The sequence below is a fragment of the Odontomachus brunneus genome, unplaced genomic scaffold (assembly GCF_010583005.1).
Source record: "Odontomachus brunneus isolate Ranch 3 - 2012 unplaced genomic scaffold, Obru_v1 Obru_scaffold_036, whole genome shotgun sequence".
NCBI lineage: Eukaryota > Metazoa > Arthropoda > Insecta > Hymenoptera > Formicidae > Odontomachus > Odontomachus brunneus.
In genome coordinates this window covers 26,369-44,809 of record NW_022639486.1, presented here as the reverse complement: position 1 = coordinate 44,809, position 18,441 = coordinate 26,369, and the positions used below count along the sequence as shown (strand labels likewise).

The following is an 18,441-nucleotide window of genomic DNA, read 5'->3' as shown; positions in this document are numbered from 1 at the left end:
GAAAATTACTTTAAATCATAAATTATGGTATCATGATTAGAAACTTAATGAAGTATCAGAACTTTTTCAAGCTAAATATTTTCATTAAAATATATCATCTTTTTTCTTTGTTTAGAAAGGGTTAAACATGTCGCTCGATTTATATATATATATATATATATATATATATATATATATATATATATATATATATATATACACATTATATATATATATATATATATATATATATATATATATATTTATATATATATACTATACATATATATATATGTATATCAACTAATCCTAATCACCAAATGTACACACTTCCACTCGCTCGCACACTTCGGCGAACACGAACGCATTTATGATTACGGTAAAGTTTCGTTGCGACGAATTCTATTGGAATTACTCGTATTGCGTTCGTTACAATGAAACGTCACGCGTTGTAACGTCACGTGTCATGACAGATCTACTTTGAATTTACGCAATTCTTGCTATAAATATATTCCAGTCGATCGTCGTTGCAATGAAACTTTGCCGAGCAGCTATTTGTCGCCTTGGTCGTCGCGTTTGTTTTTTTGTTTTTTTTTTTAGGAAGAAGTTAAGTACAGCTTGGCCTGAGATCAGATGACTAGCATTTCCGGTTGTTGTTCGCGCCACTATTCTGAATGCGCAAACGATCCTGGCGACGAAGACGCTTGCCTGTGATTTGCCGTACTTTGTTGCTTCTCTCCAGACGGCCTTTCTTCAACTTTTGAGATGAGCGTTTTTGCAGCATCTGTTGAAAACGAAAGTAACTTTTTAGTAAGATTTCTCCGGGAACTCGAATGAATTATTATTTAATGCTTCTGGCTCCTCGTCGCGGCTATATTGATTTATGATGTCAGAACCTAGAAAATACGCTAGAAATTTTTGTAATAAATACGTAGGAATAAAAAGATGTACCCATAACATGACATTTATAACCGATCATGCAAAACAACCCGAACACTTTCTTTTTGTCCTAACAAAAAAATAACTGTGACTAAATTAATGTGACAAAATCATGAGGAATTGTAAGTGAAAGAGGTAGGTTGCGTGTAACGTTAACTTCACGGTAATTTATTGATTGTTCGAGCAAAAAAAAGCGTTTGGACTATTTGACAGATGTGCTCGATCGATTACAAATATCATTTTATGTATCTTTTTATTTAACATGCTTTTTGCAAGAATTTTTATTGTATATTTTCTCGCTTCTGACACGATCAATCGAGAGTTTCGCAGCATGCAACCAAAAGCCTTAATCAATAGCGAGCAACTCGTTGATACCTTTTGAGCGGAACGGAGCTGATTCGTTATCCTAACTCTATTCTCACTTCTTTCAGACGCGAGCGGTCTGTCATCGTGGATGGCGGTTCTGTGCGCGAATTCGTTGAGGTCGGGGTTGCGATCTCGGTCTGGACTGGAGTCCAAGGACGTGGACGAGGTGGATAGCGTGGACGTGGAGGACATAAGAGCGAGCGGTACCAAGAGAATGCCTACTGGCTCTTCGAGCTCTTCTGTCGTGTCTGGCGTGGGAGGCGGAGTGTCAGGAGCAACGTGAGACGTCGTCGCACGGTAGACGGACATGCTGGGGTGCTCTATTAGCAGGTTCTCCATAGGCGATGTCTCCACGATTACGGGTCCCACCTGCGTGAAGCATGCGGGTGGTGTTACGTACCACGACTCCTCCAGCGCCGACGTGCCCTCAGCTGTAAGAAGAAGAGTTAATGTAATTAAATTGCAGATGCAAAAATGAAATATGGAAAAAATTGAAGCAATTACTATTAAAAGATTTACGAGAGAAATTAATATTTAGATTGAATTCCAATGTATTCATATTAATCACATTGATTGTTATCAATAGATAATTAAGTAACAATTTAGTTACCTGATTTTTAAATTTGAATTTCTCTCACTTGTGTCTACAGTCACTTTCAATTGTAATTATGAAAAATGACAGATTGCGTACCAGCTCGGTTAATGAGGATCCAATCATCGCCCTCGACCTCCATCTGCCTGAATCTTCGCATTATCGAGCGAGACGTTAAAGGATCGCTCTCGAGCGAGTCCTGTGTACCGGAGAAGTTCCCTCCGAACAGGTAGTTCACCAAGTTGCCCAACATCTTGACCCGTTACCGTCCGATGCCTGTAACGTGCGAAGCTAATGAGTAAGTAAATCAAGGAAATACTTTAATATGTAAATTCCACGAATGTACGAGTCCATTTAAACGTTATTTCGGGATCGTATTCTTAGGTTCTTCGAGATTTATGGATTCTAAAACGAATTCTTGGGCCGTTACATTTTGGGCTTCCGCTCTTCACCCTCGCTCCCGCTCTCTTCTATGCTCTCTTTTCCACCCCCTCTGTTTCTCATTCTCTCGCTCTCTTTCTCTCACTGTTGTATAATCTCGACGCGTTTCCGTGGGCGGGAGAGCGAGCGAGCGAGGCGATCACGGCGACCTTGATCTCGAATTTGCTTCTCTTCGGCTAGAAGGGCAGCGAGTCTCCCGGCGAGTAGTTTTCCTCGGTGCATAACCACGCGCCAACTAATACGACCGTAATCTGACAGATACACACGCGACTCGCGCAACCCACTCCTCTCTTTCATTCCAAGTCCTTTCTACCAAAGTGACGTAAGTCCTTCTATAGATGTATCGTTGTGTTAGAACGCACAATTTGCTCGCGTCGTACGTAGCGATTTATCTATATCTTACAGATACTTTTCGTTTAATTAGATTCCAATTAATATAAATTTCCATTACGAAGTTCACAAGAGATCAGTTTGTACGTGTTTGTCATGTGCGTACGTTTGTTCTTCCTAGCTATACTTTCTACGCTCGTTCCGTTTTCTCTTCCTCAAACGCTCAAAGCGTGAATATCTGCTTGTTTCATCTTGAGTAGAGGGTAAAAATACGGAGGGTAGACCTTGAACCGTCATCTCTTACTTGCAACGTGTCAAATAGAGCTAATAATACGTCTTTTCCAATTCGAAGTGTTATATAATATTACCCATAAAAGAAACTACTCTCCGTGCGATCTTTGATACGTTTATTATTGGATGAATAATTATTGTATACATATATCGATATATAGGGCGATACAAAAAGGAAATTTGAAAAGCTTTTCATAAACGAAATGCTTTAACATATATTATACCCAGGTAGGACACAAAATCATTTTAACATCAAGATGACATCATTTGACGTCATTTTAACTATTATATGACTTTGTGTTCTTCTTGAGATATTTTATAAGATAATGAATGACTCTTCTCTATTTTGTATATCTAAAATTATATATAAATTAATAATCACACTAGTTTAGAACGTGTAAAATTGTTCGCGGATCATTTAGTAGAGAAACTTAGAATGATGTAAGTTATTTAAGTAATCAATTAATGGCCATTGAATAACGAGATATATTATAAGCCAGTCATAGTGTTAGTTACTCGGACGACTGGTTACGATGCAAACTATTTCAGCGATCAATTAATCATGACTGTGCGAAACAAAAGCGACCGCGTGCACAGGCTGATAAAAAGATTCGCGGATACGCAGAAATAGTTCTGCGTTCTTCGCATCAACTACGTAGTTAATTATTACAGTCCGCGTAGTGCGCTCTCAGTTTGAATGTCGTCGAATGCGCGAATCAGAGTCGAATGCCACAAAACAAAGATAAATCCCGCTTGGAGGTAAATTCAATCGTGAGAATGTTCAATTCCGAAATTTAATAGCTCGTCGCTTCAGATTCTCGTCGGAATTAATAAATGCATCGAAACAATGTGCAATCGAATAAAAATCGTAGCTGTTGGAGGATACCCAGTACGTCGGATCTCGTAAACAATATTTTCTTAATACTTCTAATTACAGGCTTGCAAACGGCAATGGCACATTTAATAAGCGACTATATCAGAGACGAGATAGTTACAGATTGTATAATTTATTTTTACCATGACATCATCCCCTGGCTTATTCCACAATTGGCTGAATGACTTACATCATTCCCGAGCTCCGAGCGATTGCCTCGAGTGACAACGCTAGAATTCGACAGATTCGAGTAAAATCAATTCCTCGCTCGTTTCAAGAAATCATCCACAATGTTGCGCACGACGAACGTGAAGTATATTCGATCGAATGTGAAATTCAACGAACAAACAAATCGGATAATAACAACGATAAGGTGCAATCGATGATTTCGTGGCGAAAGCGCCTGGCAATCGCGTTCTTCTCGCATCCGATGCTCCGACCCGCAATTTCCCTCATTTTTCCGCGCACTGATCGCGATGATCGTCATAAAGTGGATCGCCGTGTGATGAAAAGAAATCGACAGACTCGTGCTTGCCGTCTCAGTATCGCGTTCTCTATTCACGTCAAAATTCTACAACAAACGACTCCTTCAACGACGAAATCACTTTCCTTCAGAAACGTCGAAGGGTCTCTGTCTTTTCCAAAAGCGTCTAGTTTTTTTTTCGAATTTCGCTCGTGCACTTTCCCCGTACACTTCGACTGACGCAGCGTTGACAGACGTATCACGACGCGCACCAACAACTGCTGCACAGATCATCAATATCAAGACACAAGTCGAGAAATTTTATTTTCTTAAGATTCAAAATCACAATTGTGACAAGAAAACGTTTAATATAGTAATAATTCCAGGTTTGTCTTCGTAATCGTTCTCGTCGTCATCGTCGCTGTCGTCGTTATCATCGTAGCCGTTGTCGTCGTCGTCGTCGTCTATGCTAGAGCGTCTCGCTATTCAAGTCGCTTCACCGCGTTTGTCGTCGAACGGCGTTCATGACGAAGGTGGCGGAAAAGCAAGTGGCTTAATGCCGCAACGACAAAGGAAGAGTTAGGATGAAGAACAGAAGGAAGAGCAGGCAAGCAAGGGCTCATCCTGACGATGACCCGAAAAGAGTTCACAAAGAGATCCACTCGCCTGAACAGTATCGCGTTTGAGGAGCCGTGGTAGCAACTGCTCGCCGTAATAGTCAGCTGATTTCGACTGTTGGCTGGCTGGTTGGCTGGCAGGCTGGCTGGCTGGCTGGCTGGCTGGGCGACCCGAAGAGCCCGAGGATGAGAGGCTGTGTGGGGGTGAAGAGCGGATGGTGATGGTGAAACGGAAGGAGGGGGCCTTCGCACTGCAGGCGGGGAGACGCAAGGGGATGCAACGTTGGGAAAGCGAAGAGGGAGATTTTCCTGTAGAGAAGAGCGAGGGAGTTTGTGGAGCAGCGGGGGTGAGGCGGGAACTGGGTGGCCTGGTAGAAGCGAGGCGGAAGGGACTTGACGATGAACAACGGGCGACGAGACGGAAGGGGAACCCCCTGGGGAGCAGGGCGACCGAGGGGAAGGCGAATGTGTTGGCGTGAAGGGGGAAAGACAATGTCGACGTAGTGGGGTAACTTGTACCGATATCAGGGGTGTATATACCCTAACGAAAGTTCTCGCTACGAATCTATTCAGTCGGTATGTTACGAATAATGATTTTTTGTCTTTATATGTGGTACAGTTATTATTATTATTATTATATTATTATGATATATATAATATATACGATATATGATATATTATATTTTTCTTTAACAGAATCAAAAAGGGAGCACAAAACACATTGTTACTACTTTTAGCAGGGTATTTTGGAACGTTTAAATGTCTAAAGAAAGCGTTGGTTGCGATGTAATATCGGTGAGTTCTATTTTTGGCATCATAAATACGGAATAATGTATCTTAAAGAGTTCAGCGATAACGGAAGGGTTCAACGCGAGCATGAGATAAGATCCATAATATGCAACATCATACAATTTCATATTTAATGTCGACTTCTTACGATTCTTTGTACTAAACACTTTAATTGTTACACTTTTATATGTAACAAATGCATATTGTCACATTTTGATGTTTTACTGCTAGCACTTTTTACATCTAGCAGATCTTATAGTTTACTGTTACGACAAATTATTATTATTATTTAGGAATATATTTTGTTGATTAAGAATTTACATAAAATCTCTCGCTTCTTCTGTTAGGGAGAAAAAAAGTTGCTACAATGCGTTTAAACATTTTGCTTCTTATATAAAGATAATATTTTCCAATAGAAACATCTTATTGTGTATGCATAATATTCCTCTTCTCGAGTAAAAAAGTTATTTCAACAAATGAGAATAAACGGACATTTTTCTCTTTTTTTACAGTGTTTGTGGTATCTTCAGTATAGAAGCAACGATATCATTTCTTCGCCGCGAACTCTGTGAGACCTTAACGTACTTCAAAGCTTCTTCGTCGCCACGCGCATGCGACCCTGCAGACGTGACAGCGGAGTCGATCGAAGGTGGGAGTTCGCTCAGCTGGTCGAACAGCTGCCGGTTCGTTCGGACTTGTAACTGGCTGACTACGCTTTCTCTTTTTCTTCGGGTTCCCTCGTTGGTCGGTCGGCCGCACCAACGTTGTCGCCGCTACGATTGTCGTTGCTGTCGGCTTTTTAAGTATTCAACCAGCGCTTGAACTCTGTCCGCGTTGAGCGCATTTTCCCATCGGCCAGCCGTCTTGAAGTACGATCCCACGATCAGCGCGTCCGCAGCCGCCACGTAATTGTCCACGTTATCCAACGTTACACCCGAGCCGATCAACACCGGCAGCCGCGCCGCCACGCATTTCCGCACTTCTGCAAGGTGTAAAATATTTTAAACGGTGACTTCCGAAGCGGTGACTTTCGAAGCGTAGAGATCTGTACTCTGTCCCCCGGGGCCGTGGAGAAGTCTCCGATGAACTTCTTATCGGTCAACGGATGTCTGAAAAAGTACCTGCGAGATCTTGCGCGTCCGCTTCCTCGCCAGTCGCTCTGCCGGTTAATATAATTCCGTCGGCTAAAAAGAATTCCGCTGCTCTTACCGTTTCTAGTAAACTCATGTCGGAAGTGATGGCATGCGAGCTGCAAAAACAGCAAAGTAGAACAAAATAAAAAAAAGTAGAACGAAAAGTAGAATGTTTCGCCGAACTAGATTTTCGTGAAATGCGAGTTCGCGATGAAACCTATCATCTCGCTTTCTTTTACGTATATTTAATGCGGAAGAAACTGTGCCACGCGCAAAATCAGAGATAGTTCTGTGATTTTTAAAGAAGTCACAAATTGAAAGAATGTGAGAACTTTACAAATGTCGCGTTAAATTGAAGGACGTAATATTGCAAATTTGCATTCGTATTCCACGTACAAATTAATTCAGCAGTCAAGCCGAGTTGATCGAATTAACTTCACCTATGTTTCTTCTTGACGTCGGCGAAGACAAGGACATCTTCCGCGTCGACTTGCCTCCTGTATCTCAACAAAGTCCCGGCGCTTGCGTCAATAAAGCCTTCATCTGCCACGTGAGAGAAGACGAACCCCTCGGCCCTAATAAATTGAAATCCCGCAGCCTTGGCAACCGCAATCGCCTCCTCGTTGCATCCCGCGAGAATCTGCATCAAACCTTGAGTTGATTAGTTGATTTTGTAGCGATAAACCCGACCAAAATCTTTCGACAAACTTATGCTTTATACTTGAAACGTCGTATTTCTGTACTTGAACGCGGCATCTCTATATCTAAATATATTTCTATACCTGAACGCCGCAAGCCATGTTTCGCAGCACCACTTTCCTAACTTCTGTGCAAATTCTCGTCATCATAGTTACGATTTCCGACGACAAATCTTTCCTCTTAATGTACGGGATGTCGTGCATATTCTCAACCAGAATACCATCCTGAAAAGCACACACGCGAAATACTCGAACAAAGTGCGATATATTCATACGATAGCGTTATATCACTTTTCTATTCGATTTTGCAAAGGTTACGGTCATCGGAGAATAATCTTGTCTGTGACTACTTGTAACGAAAGTATCTATTTTCTCTGGCTATTTTGCTTTCTTAGAATAAATAATCTCTCCTAGAATTATGCCGGGTACGCTAGCGATCATCGATGAGTTTATCAACGTGATAGCAGCATACTCCCTTATATATAGATATTAATTTGATGTAAATTAATTACCGCGCCACACTTAGCATATATCGAGGCCTCTTTCACTGCATCTTCTATGATCTTCTCAACAGGACCTTTGTATCTTGGCGTTCCTAAACACACAGGCGTCTATAAGAAATAAAACCATTTCTTAAATTGTCATAATATTCTCCATATACTATATTATAATAAATAATATATTCGATTGTGTAATAAGTTATTTCAGATCTTTCAATATATTTTTCAATAGAAAATTCAAGATTATTTATTACACAACACAATATTATTGAAATATTATTATTGATATTATGGAAAATAATATCGGTTTTTCCACGCAGGTTTCCTTGTAACATACTGCATTGCATGATAAAGGAGCCGGCCATTTCACAGCGAGAAAAAGCGACGCAGATTTCAATATATTTTTCAATAGAAAATTCAAGATTATTTATTATACAACACAATATTATTGAAATATTATTATTGATATTATGGAATAATATCGGTTTTTTCACGCAGGTTTCCTTGTAACATACTGCATTGCATGATAAAGGAGCCGGCCATGTCACAGCCAGAAAAAGCGACGCAGGTTTACCGATCGCAGCAAGATTAGACGGATATAGTCTGATTACACTTCCGGAGATCAATCGCGCGTGATAAGCGAGTTCGTGTCAGAGTCACGAAAGTGTTGTACCGGGCAGCGCTCCCACGTGGATCATTCCAATGATCGAGCAAGGTCGTGGAAATAATTTCCGGAATTTCAGCATCTCGGTGAAGATCACTGTAGCGATTAGTATTTACCAGTTCGGCGCACGAAACGTGACGAATGCCAACGACGATCGTTATCTGGCATGCGTGAATTTAGAGCCAGCTGGCTGATCATGTCGACCACTGACGCTCAATGGCAAAGTGCGACGCGTCACCGCTATCTCCGTGTCATTCCGGGTTCGAAGACGATCTTTCTACTTATCGCGTTTTTCAGTGCGCGCGCGTTCACGCTTGCTGTCTCCACGTGAGAGAAAGAGAAACGAATAAATAGGTAGATTAATATAAATAGCATCAATAGATAGGAAGAAGTCTACTTTTATTAAACGTGCGTGATAGTTACATGAATTATCGGGGAGAAATTATGAAACCAATAGAGTAATATATGAATTAGCCACTAGTTCGATTATCGTACGCAAGTAGTTCGTATCTTGTAGAATGCTTCTCTTTTATTTCTTCGTCACAAATCATGTATTATCGAAGCAGAATAGTCTAATGTATGTACTCACGACCGTCTCGTTCTATATTCTTTTTTTTGTTTCTTTAATTAAGAAAAAACGAGATTCGTCGCTCACGAGCGCACGCTGGACGATTCGATCGTTTCTTCTTCGTTGGGCAAAGTTGCATGTACATTTTATCGATATGAATGGATAATGAGATATTAATATAAAGTAAAAAATAACATTTAGATTTGACAAAAGAAGGGATCAGTATGATGCTGCTGTGAGCTGATTACAGTAATGTTTACTGTAATGTTTAATCTGTTTACAGGTCACAGAAAGCGCTTTGATTCGGGACACCCTATGTATAAAGCCTCGAAGTTGAACTCACGTTGATATTGGACGTGACCTTTCTACAGGCAGATATATATAGTAGGTAAAAGAAATGTTCACATTTTTATATTGGCATTATCGTACGTATGTATAATATACCGTTATTTTTTTTATGTTGTAGAGTAGTGAACAGATATCGGCAAAATGCAACAAAAACACAAAATACACGAAACACAAACAACATAAATGTGTGACTGCTTGTAAGATTGCGAAAAAATGAGCAATGAATTACTGACAATGTTGCGAACCGGATTGCTTCGTGGTGCTTCTGCCAAACGTCTCAAATATGTCGGTGCAGGTGAGTGTATTCACTTATCGTTTCACCGTATATTTATATAGAATATAATCTTTAGATTTTTATATTACAATAAAATGACTTCTCAGGGTGATATTCTCTTTAAATTTATAGAAGAGCAAGAATTTGTCGAATTTATCTTTCTTAACGTTGTCATGTTTAACTTGTGGGAAAATTAAAATTTAATTTATCTTCTCATTTGTTGCATATTAAACATATCTGTGAATATATTAATCAATCGCCACAAACAACTAAATAATGAGTAAAAATATTTGTTATAATTATTGTTTATTGATGCAGGAGTAGGGCTGTTGTGCGTTAGTTATACCTTTCTCCCTTCAAGGAAGAAAAGAGCTGTGAAGAGTGTCGCAGGAAGTTCAATTAGATTCGCAAGATCGTTCAAGATCGGTGCAACAATTTCTATGGATTACTTATTAGCCCCTTTGATGGGATATACATACACGGAAATTCATCGAAGGTCTGCTAATCGGATCGTTCAAGGATGTCTGAAAAACGGCGGAATTTATATAAAAGTCGGACAAGGTTTTGCAGCAGTAAATCACGTTCTACCAAAGGAATATATCGAAAGTTTATCAGCATTACAAGTACGCCTTCCTACGTCTTATTATAAAAATTAAGAAAGATTTTCTGCTATTTATAAAGTTACATTAAATTGAATTTTTCAATGCGCTTATTAAGGACAAATGCTTAATACGAGAAAAGGATGAACTTGAGGAAATATTCTTGCAAGACTTCGGTAAGAAACCTGAGGAAATGTTACGCGAAATTGAACCCAAGCCAGTAGCGGCTGCCAGTTTAGCTCAGGTAACAGTTAAGCAACATATATATGTGTGTGTATATGTATGTATATATATATATACTTATATATATTTATATGTATTCATTTATTTTATACCTTTGCCAAGCCTTTCTCAAATAGACTACTAATATTACGGAATTGTTACAAAAATTTGTTTTATTACTAATTTATTCTTTATTAAATCTTATCACTGAACACACATATACAGGTGTACAAAGGTGAAACTTTAGATGGAAAGAAAGTTGCTATCAAAGTACAATATATTGATCTTCAGGAACGATTTATGTCCGACATAAAAGCGGCAATTTTTTTAGTTAAAATTGTTTCTGTTATACATCCAAAATTTGATTTGCACTGGGCATTTAATGTAAGCATATATTTAATATATTTATTGATATTATGTGTAAACATATTATTATAATTAGTATTTTTATTATTATAATTTATGATGTTATGAAAAAATTATTTAACTGTACAGGATGTCTTTGAGACATTGGCAAAAGAATTGGATTTTGAGAACGAAGGAAAGAATGGAGAGCAATGTGCTGAAGATTTGAAAAAATATAAATATGCATATGTGCCAAAGATTTATTGGGATCTTAGCAGTAAGGTTGTTTTATCCAGAATTACAAATATCGAATCTGTTTTGAAACAGTGATTCTTGAAACACTTTTGACTACAATTTCAAAATAATAAATTAATTAAATTTTATTATCTCAGACTCGTGAATTAAGTCTGTATTAAAAATACAAATTGCCCTTCTATTTTTTTAAATAATTTATATTTATAAATAATTTTTTAAATAATTTATATTTATTTTAGAGAGTCCTCACAACAGAATGGATTGATGGTGTTAAGGTGACTGATGTAAAAGGAATTAAGGCGCTAGGATTAGATCTCTCTGACGTTGATAAGAAACTGATCACTTTAATGGGTGAACAAATATTTCATACAGGATTCGTGCACGCTGATCCGCATCCAGGAAACGGTATTATTCTTTCATCGAATAATATTTTAAACGTTAGAGTTCGCACTCGATCCTAAGAAAATTAATAATTAAAAATGTAATATAACGTATGTGTGTTTGTGCATTTTGTTTATGTATGTTTGACAATTTTGGTCCTTTATAGTTTTTGTAAGGAAGGGGAGAGACAACAAAGCGCAAATAGTGCTGTTAGATCACGGTTTGTACCAACACTTGCCAGAGAAAACAAGATGTACTTTGTGCAACTTTTGGGAATCGATGGTTCTGAAAAATGACTGTTCATTGAGAGTGCATGCCAGCGATTTGAATGTGAAAGGTGAGTGTGTAGTTATCAATGAACTCTGTTTACTGTGTAGTGACGACTATTTCGTGCATTTGTCCGCTAAACTTTGAGATTATATTTTATATGCATATCCGATTTTTCTGACTTCTACGTTATTAAACTCCTATATCTTTACTTAAATTCTTCTGAATCTCTGTTTTTAACATACAGTGCGATATTTTAGATCACATTTTGCTGGCGGAAATATTAACGCAAGCACCATACAAGATCTCTTTTACATCACGTTCAAATAATACAACAATGGACGAGTATATGAAGAACCAAGCACAGGAACATTTCGATAAGATAACAGAAGCATTAAAATTGATGCCTAAAAATTTATTGTTGGTAATAAGGTAAAATAATCGATATTAAATTCTTTTCCTTTATTAGAAATTTATTGTTAAACGTCTTCTTTCTTTCTCTTTATTATAAATTTATTATGAAATATAAAATTAGGATTAAAGACATAAATTCAATTTCCTTTTGAATAATTTAGAATGAAAAAATGATTGATCATTCTTTTTCTTAAATTATTAAATTAAATGTGACTTCAAATTTGTTACTATCTTTCTTAGGAACTTGAACACGATACGTGCTATTATCAGAGAACATGGTGACATTATCAATCGATACAGGATGATGGCAAGAATTGCAACACGTGGCAGATACCGAGTTGGGAAACAATCTGTTTACAAAAATATTGTAGGTATATGCAGCCTCGTAAAATTCGAATGTCGACTTTGGTAAGTAACCGAAACTTTACCGAGTCGGGAATAAATAAAGATACATATCTGAATACTTTGTAATTATACTTCTCCGATTTTTTCAGGTTACACAACTTAGTACAATGGTTACTTAACATTTATTTAAATGTATTAAAATTAATCGGTTATGATGTTACAAGAATGTTGCAAATACTCTAATATTGTTTAGTCACTGTATATACAATGTTAATATGTATATACAACTTTATATGCATTCTACAACCATGTAAATGTATCTTTTAAATGAATAACTAAAAAGATGTCTGATGTTTTAAATAAAAATTTCTCCACATGATTAAAATTGTTAGTTGTTTATTGCATATTAATTATACATAGTTACTCCTTTAATCAAATTCTTCAAAGGGAATCCAAGAAATATATAAAAACATATAAAAGTAAATTTATTGCTTAGTAAATACAATTGAATGTATTCTTTAAAAAATTGTTCTATGATCGAACGAGTCAAAGAAGGCTGTTTTACTTTGGTTTAATCACAATTTTGCGAATCTGCTGAACTGAATTTGCGAAAGCATGTTCCAATTTGGAGTTACTGTATACACATGGAAATATAACATATTGCTACATTGTGTTAACAATAATTGAATACTCTTTACCACTTAATACTTAAACAGTGTCCTTTGTACAATATGTGGATAAAGAGACAAGTAACATTGCAAATCTAAACTTCAGCCGGTTTTTATACATGTGAACTACTTATTAAAGACAAAGATTAGAGAAATAGGAAATTAAATGACTTAATGCTTGCCAGCACTATTTTAAATATATATATATTTAATCTTGTGTGATGCTTAAGAACTATTATAAGGCATGAAAATTAGTATTTCATGCAATATGAACTTGAAAATTTCTGTATTCTCGTTCTAGGATCTTTAAACTTAACGATTCAAATGAAATTTACAAAGATTTGCAAATTTCAAAACTAAGAAAATCTAAAACTTTTAAATTTAAATATTTAAAGATATGCAAGTATCCAATAAATGTCCCGAAATATTCAAAGATTTTAAGATCGAATTATTGAATAATTGAAATCCATATAATTCGATCGTATAATTCATGGAATGAGAAAGGATTTAAAGATGCTTAAGACAATTCAGAAAGCTATGGATCAACTCACCAAGCCATTGTTTCTTTACATTAGAATTGATAACAAATTTATGACAGTCCAAGGTAACACTATCTACACTATCTACACTCTTGCATTCAAATCAATGTAAAGATGCAATCGCTTGCATTGTTTCTATTCCACAGTGTTCAATTCGCACTAGCATCTTCGTCAACTTTTAACTGCTTGACGTTTCCGTTGCATGAGGAAACTTTAAACGTTTCTTTGAGTACAGTTATATTCTGAGTGTTTTTAAATAAAGTACAACAAACACCCTCTTTGTGATGTAAAATTTACAAGTGGAACGAAAGAAATCACCAAAATGGGAAAGAGAAAAGAGGAGTAGAAAATGTTTTAGGCAGTTTTAGCACGAATGGCAGCGCGCTTTCCTGTGACAGCCTGAAAAATAAACAAAAATTAGAACGTTATCCTACTTTGACGTAAAAAATAAAAATGATTTTGTTACCACAATATATATTAAATATAAAAATATATTCCTCATAAATTACTAATTGATATAATATAGAGATTTCACAATCGCGCGTTATTTTTAGATTAAATAAAAAAACGTTAACTCACCTGGAATCCAGACTTTATACTAGCAACTGAACATCTCGATCCACAGGTCTCGCACTGTAAAAAGAAGAGCCGAGTGTCCTTTTGAAGGATCGTGTCTGGAGAACGGCATGTATGACATGTAACGTACTCCTTGATGTATCTCCTAAGAACGTTCTCTATTTGCTTCTGTTGGAAGCGACCTTTAATAATCAATTGACTATTTCCGTCCACCGAGCCGCTTGTTCCCAACTCGGCGAGCAAGAAGTCAAGTAAATGTTTCGGTTGTCTGTGCAACGTTTTACAAATCTGTAAAGTGGAGATACCTGTAAATTGATGTTTGCTTTCCGGCTAGTTTTGTAACTTACATACATTTTACACAAATTTCGCATTCATTAGTCTGATTGTTTCTTTCATTCTGTTAATTCTTATCATAATATGTACCTCAGTGAAATTGGCAAAAGACGTTTTCTTCGTTCCAATACGCACTACTTGTGGCGGACGCATGACGAATTTTTGTTTTTTACCAGCTACCATGTCAGGATTCTTTTCCCGCAAGATGTTAAACACTCTAATGAGTAATTCGTCATATGTGTAATCCCTGTCCGAGCCTACCCATGAACTCGGCTCCTCCACTAAGAAAAAGATAAAATGGATGTCTTTATACTTGGGATATTACTTGCATCATGATATAGTAATAAATAACTCTTTATGTAAGTATAAAATTTAAACAATTTTTTTTATTTATAGTACAAAGAATAACAAACATTCAACATTCAAACAAAACATTCCCTAACTGTACAATGCTTTCCTATTTCATCATATTATAGTTTCCTTGTATAAATATATTTCCAGCATAATCTGTTATTTAATGTCTACTTGATATGTAAACGTAATGCAAAGTCTTGTATCTAATTATAATTATCATAAGAGAATAATGATGTATATAAATATACTAAATTTATATTCTTTTGTGAAATTTCTTATTAATATTTTTTACCAGAATAGAAATTATTTTTATCATATCATTAAAAATAATTGTATATTTACAAAATTTATAGAAAATATTTGTGAAATTGTTCTTATGTTTCAAAAAATTTCAAGTGTTATTTTTGTCAACATTGATCAAAATTGTTAGAATGACAGTAAACTATTTTTAAATAACATTAAATTCTTTGAGCTACATGAAATGATTTTCATAATAATTATTAGAAATATCTATATACTGATTTTATTATGAAATGTGCAAGTGAAAAAATAATTGGAAAATTATCAAGTGCACGGTCAATGCAATTTATGTACACCAAGCATATATCTTACCATACTCTGCACTTCGCTCAGATTCAGTGCAGCATGTTAACAAATATTGAGTAACATAAACAACTAGGTACAAAAATATTGACATAAGTCATTTTCTATAATACATACCATTATCCTTGTCTTCAAGTTCCTTGCGATCTTCCTCAGCTACTAATTCGTCGAGATCCTTCTTCTTCTTTTTCTTCTTCTTTGTCTTGGAAAAGTCCATATCTAAATCAAAGTCATCATCCACCACAATTTCCTCAGTCTGTTGCTCTACAGGTTCCTGTTTAACAAATAACAAGATTTCACTGATTTTAAAATATGATCTATAAGTCTTGCTTGTTATCTTAACATTTATTTAATCCTTCTTACTTCTTTCTTAGTATCAGGCAAAGCTGCTTCTAGTTCATCCAAGTTGAATGCCTTTTTCTTCTTCTTTTTCTTTTTACCGAAACTTTCCAAGTCCAATGCTTCATCATCTTCAACAACTGGGGGCTCAAGCTCCTGATTCTCTTTTTCAGTGGCATTCTCTGTTGCTTCACCACTACTACCTCCTTCATTAAAAGCTGCATCAAGATCAAAAGTAGTCTTCTTCTTCTTCTTTTTCTTTTTCAAGGTTGGATCAAATACCTATATATTTTTAGAAGTAGAAATGAAAAGCAATTTTGTCTCTCCTTAATTTTATAATTGTATACAGGAGTGTGAATTTTTATATAATATAAAAATGAGAAAATTAATGAATAATAATAAACATATATCGTAGGCCTAATTAGAAAACTTCCTAAATTCATTTTTGGACAAAACTGAGATACTTATACCATGCGATTTGTCTTGATAAGCCAACAATATACAGAATATTTTAAATTTTCTTATCATAAATACTCATAAGAATTCTTTCATAAAACTTCTAAATATTCGCAATAATATTAGCATAACTGATTCATTATTTTTAAGTGCACTAAAAAAGTTATCTCTTCTATACTTCAAACGAAAAATATATGTAAGTAGAAGATAATACTTTCATACATCCAGCAAAGATTTTGAGGTTGGAATCGACAATTTTTTCCTTTATCTTCCAAATGTATTTATTTACCGAGAATTTTTCGTAAGTAACAAGAGAAAAATTAAAATATGATAGTAAAACCTTACAGCAGAATAAATTCCGGGGAAATAGCAAGATATGTCAATTCGATCACACACTCGTGTTCCAAATTATCCGTCGGCGATACTTTACGTACCGAATCTTCTTCTGTCATTTTGTCGATTTCCGGTTGAAAAAAAATCCTTATTTATGGCGGACTAAAGCAACATAAAGCATGCAATTAAAGTTTAATAAGAATTTATAGCTTTTGTTGCCGCACGCTGGATCAAGGGGATTGCATCAGAAAAGTGCTGCTTAGAGGTATGTTCTTAGAACTGCCTCGGCTGGTGTAATAAGTTAGAGTGAAACAAAATATATTTGTCTCAATCTAACTTTTGCACACATGAGGCCTGTTCTTTGTAGCTGCACTACTGAACTAGTGCAATAAGTTAGAGTGAGAAAACGTATATTTGTTTCACTTCAATATATTGCACCAGTTCAGCAGTGCAACTACAAAGAACAGGCCTATGTACACCTGTTCAGCAGTTCAGCTAAAAAGAACAGATCTTAGAGATTTAAGCTTTAAACCCTAAGGCCTGTTCTACAATACGTTGTTTGTCGTAGTCGGATGTCGAACGCAATCAATGGTCCAATGAGGAGAACTCATTTACATAAAATAAACTCTCTCATTGGATTGATTACGTTCTGACGTCCGATTACGGCAACCGACGTATTGTAGAACTAGCCTAAGAGCCATGGCAAAAACTTTTAGCATGTTCGACTGGCCCTGGATTAATCGCTCCAAGAGCAATTAATGACGTCATAAGTCTGTACTAGCCAATCATAAAGTTTATAAGTATTTGTTCGACCAATAAACGTAGACTGAATAACCCAGAGTGTAACGCAATTTGTAATGATTGGTTTGACTTAGTAATTTACTAGATAATTCTTTGCATTGGTTGGTTGTGTCCAATCGTACTATGGTCAATCGGGACGCTCCCACGTCTTAGTGCTTAAGTTTTTTTGTGTGCCATAGCTCTAATGGCCCTGCATACAGGACGCGGTAATGCTTGTCGCGCGAATTTCCGCCGCGCGGCAAGCATTACCGCGTCCTGTGTGCAGGAGCCAATAAGCCGTAAATATACGATCTGTTCTTCTTAGCTGCACTGCTGAACTAGTGCAATAAATTAAAATGAGATAAATATTTTTTTTCTCACTCTAACTTATTATACTAGTTCATTTTTTCTCACTCTAACTTATTACACTAGTTCAGCAGTGCAGCTAAAAGAACAGACCAGTAAATTATATCAGATTTGTTCACGTCGCATGCCCCAATGTGCTCCTACTCGCTTCAATGCACTCTGATTGGTCATCACGCGGACCAATCAGAGTGCGTTGGAGCGAGTAGGAGCACGTTGGGGCATACGACGCGACAAACCTATCGTGTAGAGATTTTCTTTGGTACCAACATTATTCCCTCCACTTTTTGGGAAATTGTCGCCTAACCCCTCTGATAATATTCCGTTTGAATATTCCGTTGAAAACTTTCTTGTTTGTTTACATTTCTGCCTTTCTCCTATAAATTCGTCAGTTAGTCCTCAG

At 36.4% G+C, this 18,441-nt stretch overlaps 4 protein-coding genes across 18 annotated transcripts; 1 reads left to right on the top strand and 3 right to left on the bottom strand.

Annotated features, from left to right (window-relative positions):
- Positions 1 to 490: 490 nt before the first annotated feature.
- Positions 491 to 5,095, bottom strand: LOC116843913 (tumor protein p53-inducible nuclear protein 2). Of its 2 annotated transcripts, none has more exons than XM_032814848.1 (4): positions 4,942 to 5,095; positions 1,976 to 2,152; positions 1,294 to 1,715; positions 491 to 763 (listed from the first exon to the last, which is right to left on the bottom strand). In XM_032814848.1, exons 2-4 carry the CDS (start codon positions 2,127 to 2,129, stop codon positions 617 to 619), a joined length of 723 nt encoding a protein of 240 aa, XP_032670739.1. In that variant the 5' UTR covers positions 2,130 to 2,152; positions 4,942 to 5,095; the 3' UTR covers positions 491 to 616. The 2 variants fall into 2 exon arrangements, with proteins under 2 accessions (XP_032670739.1, XP_032670740.1); XM_032814849.1 differs by lacking the exon at positions 4,942 to 5,095 and adding an exon at positions 2,307 to 2,460.
- Positions 5,096 to 5,788: 693 nt separating this feature from the next.
- LOC116843912 (uncharacterized protein F13E9.13, mitochondrial) lies at positions 5,789 to 8,927 on the bottom strand. Of its 4 annotated transcripts, none has more exons than XM_032814843.1 (6): positions 8,793 to 8,921; positions 8,025 to 8,107; positions 7,597 to 7,737; positions 7,255 to 7,454; positions 6,803 to 6,930; positions 5,789 to 6,663 (listed from the first exon to the last, which is right to left on the bottom strand). In XM_032814843.1, exons 1-6 carry the CDS (start codon positions 8,872 to 8,874, stop codon positions 6,455 to 6,457), a joined length of 843 nt encoding a protein of 280 aa, XP_032670734.1. In that variant the 5' UTR covers positions 8,875 to 8,921; the 3' UTR covers positions 5,789 to 6,454. The 4 variants fall into 4 exon arrangements, with proteins under 4 accessions (XP_032670734.1, XP_032670735.1, XP_032670737.1 ...); XM_032814844.1 differs by having other exon boundaries at positions 8,686 to 8,833; XM_032814846.1 differs by having other exon boundaries at positions 7,597 to 8,123; positions 8,793 to 8,927.
- Positions 8,511 to 13,073, top strand: LOC116843910 (uncharacterized aarF domain-containing protein kinase 5). Of its 10 annotated transcripts, none has more exons than XM_032814830.1 (12): positions 8,511 to 8,727; positions 9,528 to 9,628; positions 9,711 to 9,887; positions 10,185 to 10,489; positions 10,584 to 10,709; positions 10,913 to 11,071; positions 11,183 to 11,314; positions 11,527 to 11,692; positions 11,835 to 12,005; positions 12,196 to 12,367; positions 12,590 to 12,757; positions 12,844 to 13,073. In XM_032814830.1, the coding sequence occupies exons 3-12, from the start codon at positions 9,806 to 9,808 to the stop codon at positions 12,935 to 12,937; spliced, it is 1,575 nt and encodes a 524-aa protein (XP_032670721.1). In that variant the 5' UTR covers positions 8,511 to 8,727; positions 9,528 to 9,628; positions 9,711 to 9,805; the 3' UTR covers positions 12,938 to 13,073. The 10 variants fall into 10 exon arrangements, with proteins under 10 accessions (XP_032670721.1, XP_032670724.1, XP_032670725.1 ...); XM_032814833.1 differs by having other exon boundaries at positions 9,528 to 9,632; XM_032814834.1 differs by having other exon boundaries at positions 8,511 to 8,762.
- On the bottom strand, positions 13,071 to 17,200 carry LOC116843911 (eukaryotic translation initiation factor 2 subunit 2). Of its 2 annotated transcripts, XM_032814841.1 has the most exons (7): positions 16,997 to 17,200; positions 16,131 to 16,388; positions 15,885 to 16,041; positions 15,777 to 15,809; positions 14,901 to 15,091; positions 14,481 to 14,765; positions 13,071 to 14,300 (listed from the first exon to the last, which is right to left on the bottom strand). In XM_032814841.1, the coding sequence occupies exons 1-7, from the start codon at positions 17,012 to 17,014 to the stop codon at positions 14,256 to 14,258; spliced, it is 987 nt and encodes a 328-aa protein (XP_032670732.1). In that variant the 5' UTR covers positions 17,015 to 17,200; the 3' UTR covers positions 13,071 to 14,255. The 2 variants fall into 2 exon arrangements, with proteins under 2 accessions (XP_032670732.1, XP_032670733.1); XM_032814842.1 differs by lacking the exon at positions 15,777 to 15,809 and having other exon boundaries at positions 16,997 to 17,193.
- Positions 17,201 to 18,441: the final 1,241 nt, after the last annotated feature.

What these genes read in the sequence shown, in the direction of transcription:
- LOC116843913 (XM_032814848.1), bottom strand. Translation starts at nt 2,129, where the DNA reads ATGTTGGGCAACTTGGTGAACTACCTGTTCGGAGGGAACTTCTCCGGT. An exon ending in GATCCTCATTAACCGAGCTG is followed by an intron (nt 1,716 to 1,975) that starts GTACGCAATCTG and finishes TTCTTCTTACAG; the next exon opens with CTGAGGGCACGTCGGCGCTG. An exon ending in AGCTCCGTTCCGCTCAAAAG is followed by an intron (nt 764 to 1,293) that starts GTATCAACGAGT and finishes CGTTTTCAACAG; the next exon opens with ATGCTGCAAAAACGCTCATC.
- LOC116843912 (XM_032814843.1), bottom strand. Translation starts at nt 8,874, where the DNA reads ATGATCAGCCAGCTGGCTCTAAATTCACGCATGCCAGATAACGATCGT. An exon ending in ACGTTTCGTGCGCCGAACTG is followed by an intron (nt 8,108 to 8,792) that starts GTAAATACTAAT and finishes CTGTGTGTTTAG; the next exon opens with GAACGCCAAGATACAAAGGT. An exon ending in ACATGGCTTGCGGCGTTCAG is followed by an intron (nt 7,455 to 7,596) that starts GTATAGAAATAT and finishes GGTTTGATGCAG; the next exon opens with ATTCTCGCGGGATGCAACGA.
- LOC116843910 (XM_032814830.1), top strand. Translation starts at nt 9,806, where the DNA reads ATGAGCAATGAATTACTGACAATGTTGCGAACCGGATTGCTTCGTGGT. An exon ending in AATTTATTGTTGGTAATAAG is followed by an intron (nt 12,368 to 12,589) that starts GTAAAATAATCG and finishes TATCTTTCTTAG; the next exon opens with GAACTTGAACACGATACGTG. An exon ending in AAATTCGAATGTCGACTTTG is followed by an intron (nt 12,758 to 12,843) that starts GTAAGTAACCGA and finishes CGATTTTTTCAG; the next exon opens with GTTACACAACTTAGTACAAT.
- LOC116843911 (XM_032814841.1), bottom strand. An exon ending in CTTTTGCCAATTTCACTGAG is followed by an intron (nt 14,766 to 14,900) that starts GTACATATTATG and finishes TCCACTTTACAG; the next exon opens with ATTTGTAAAACGTTGCACAG. An exon ending in GTATAAAGTCTGGATTCCAG is followed by an intron (nt 14,301 to 14,480) that starts GTGAGTTAACGT and finishes TTTATTTTTCAG; the next exon opens with GCTGTCACAGGAAAGCGCGC.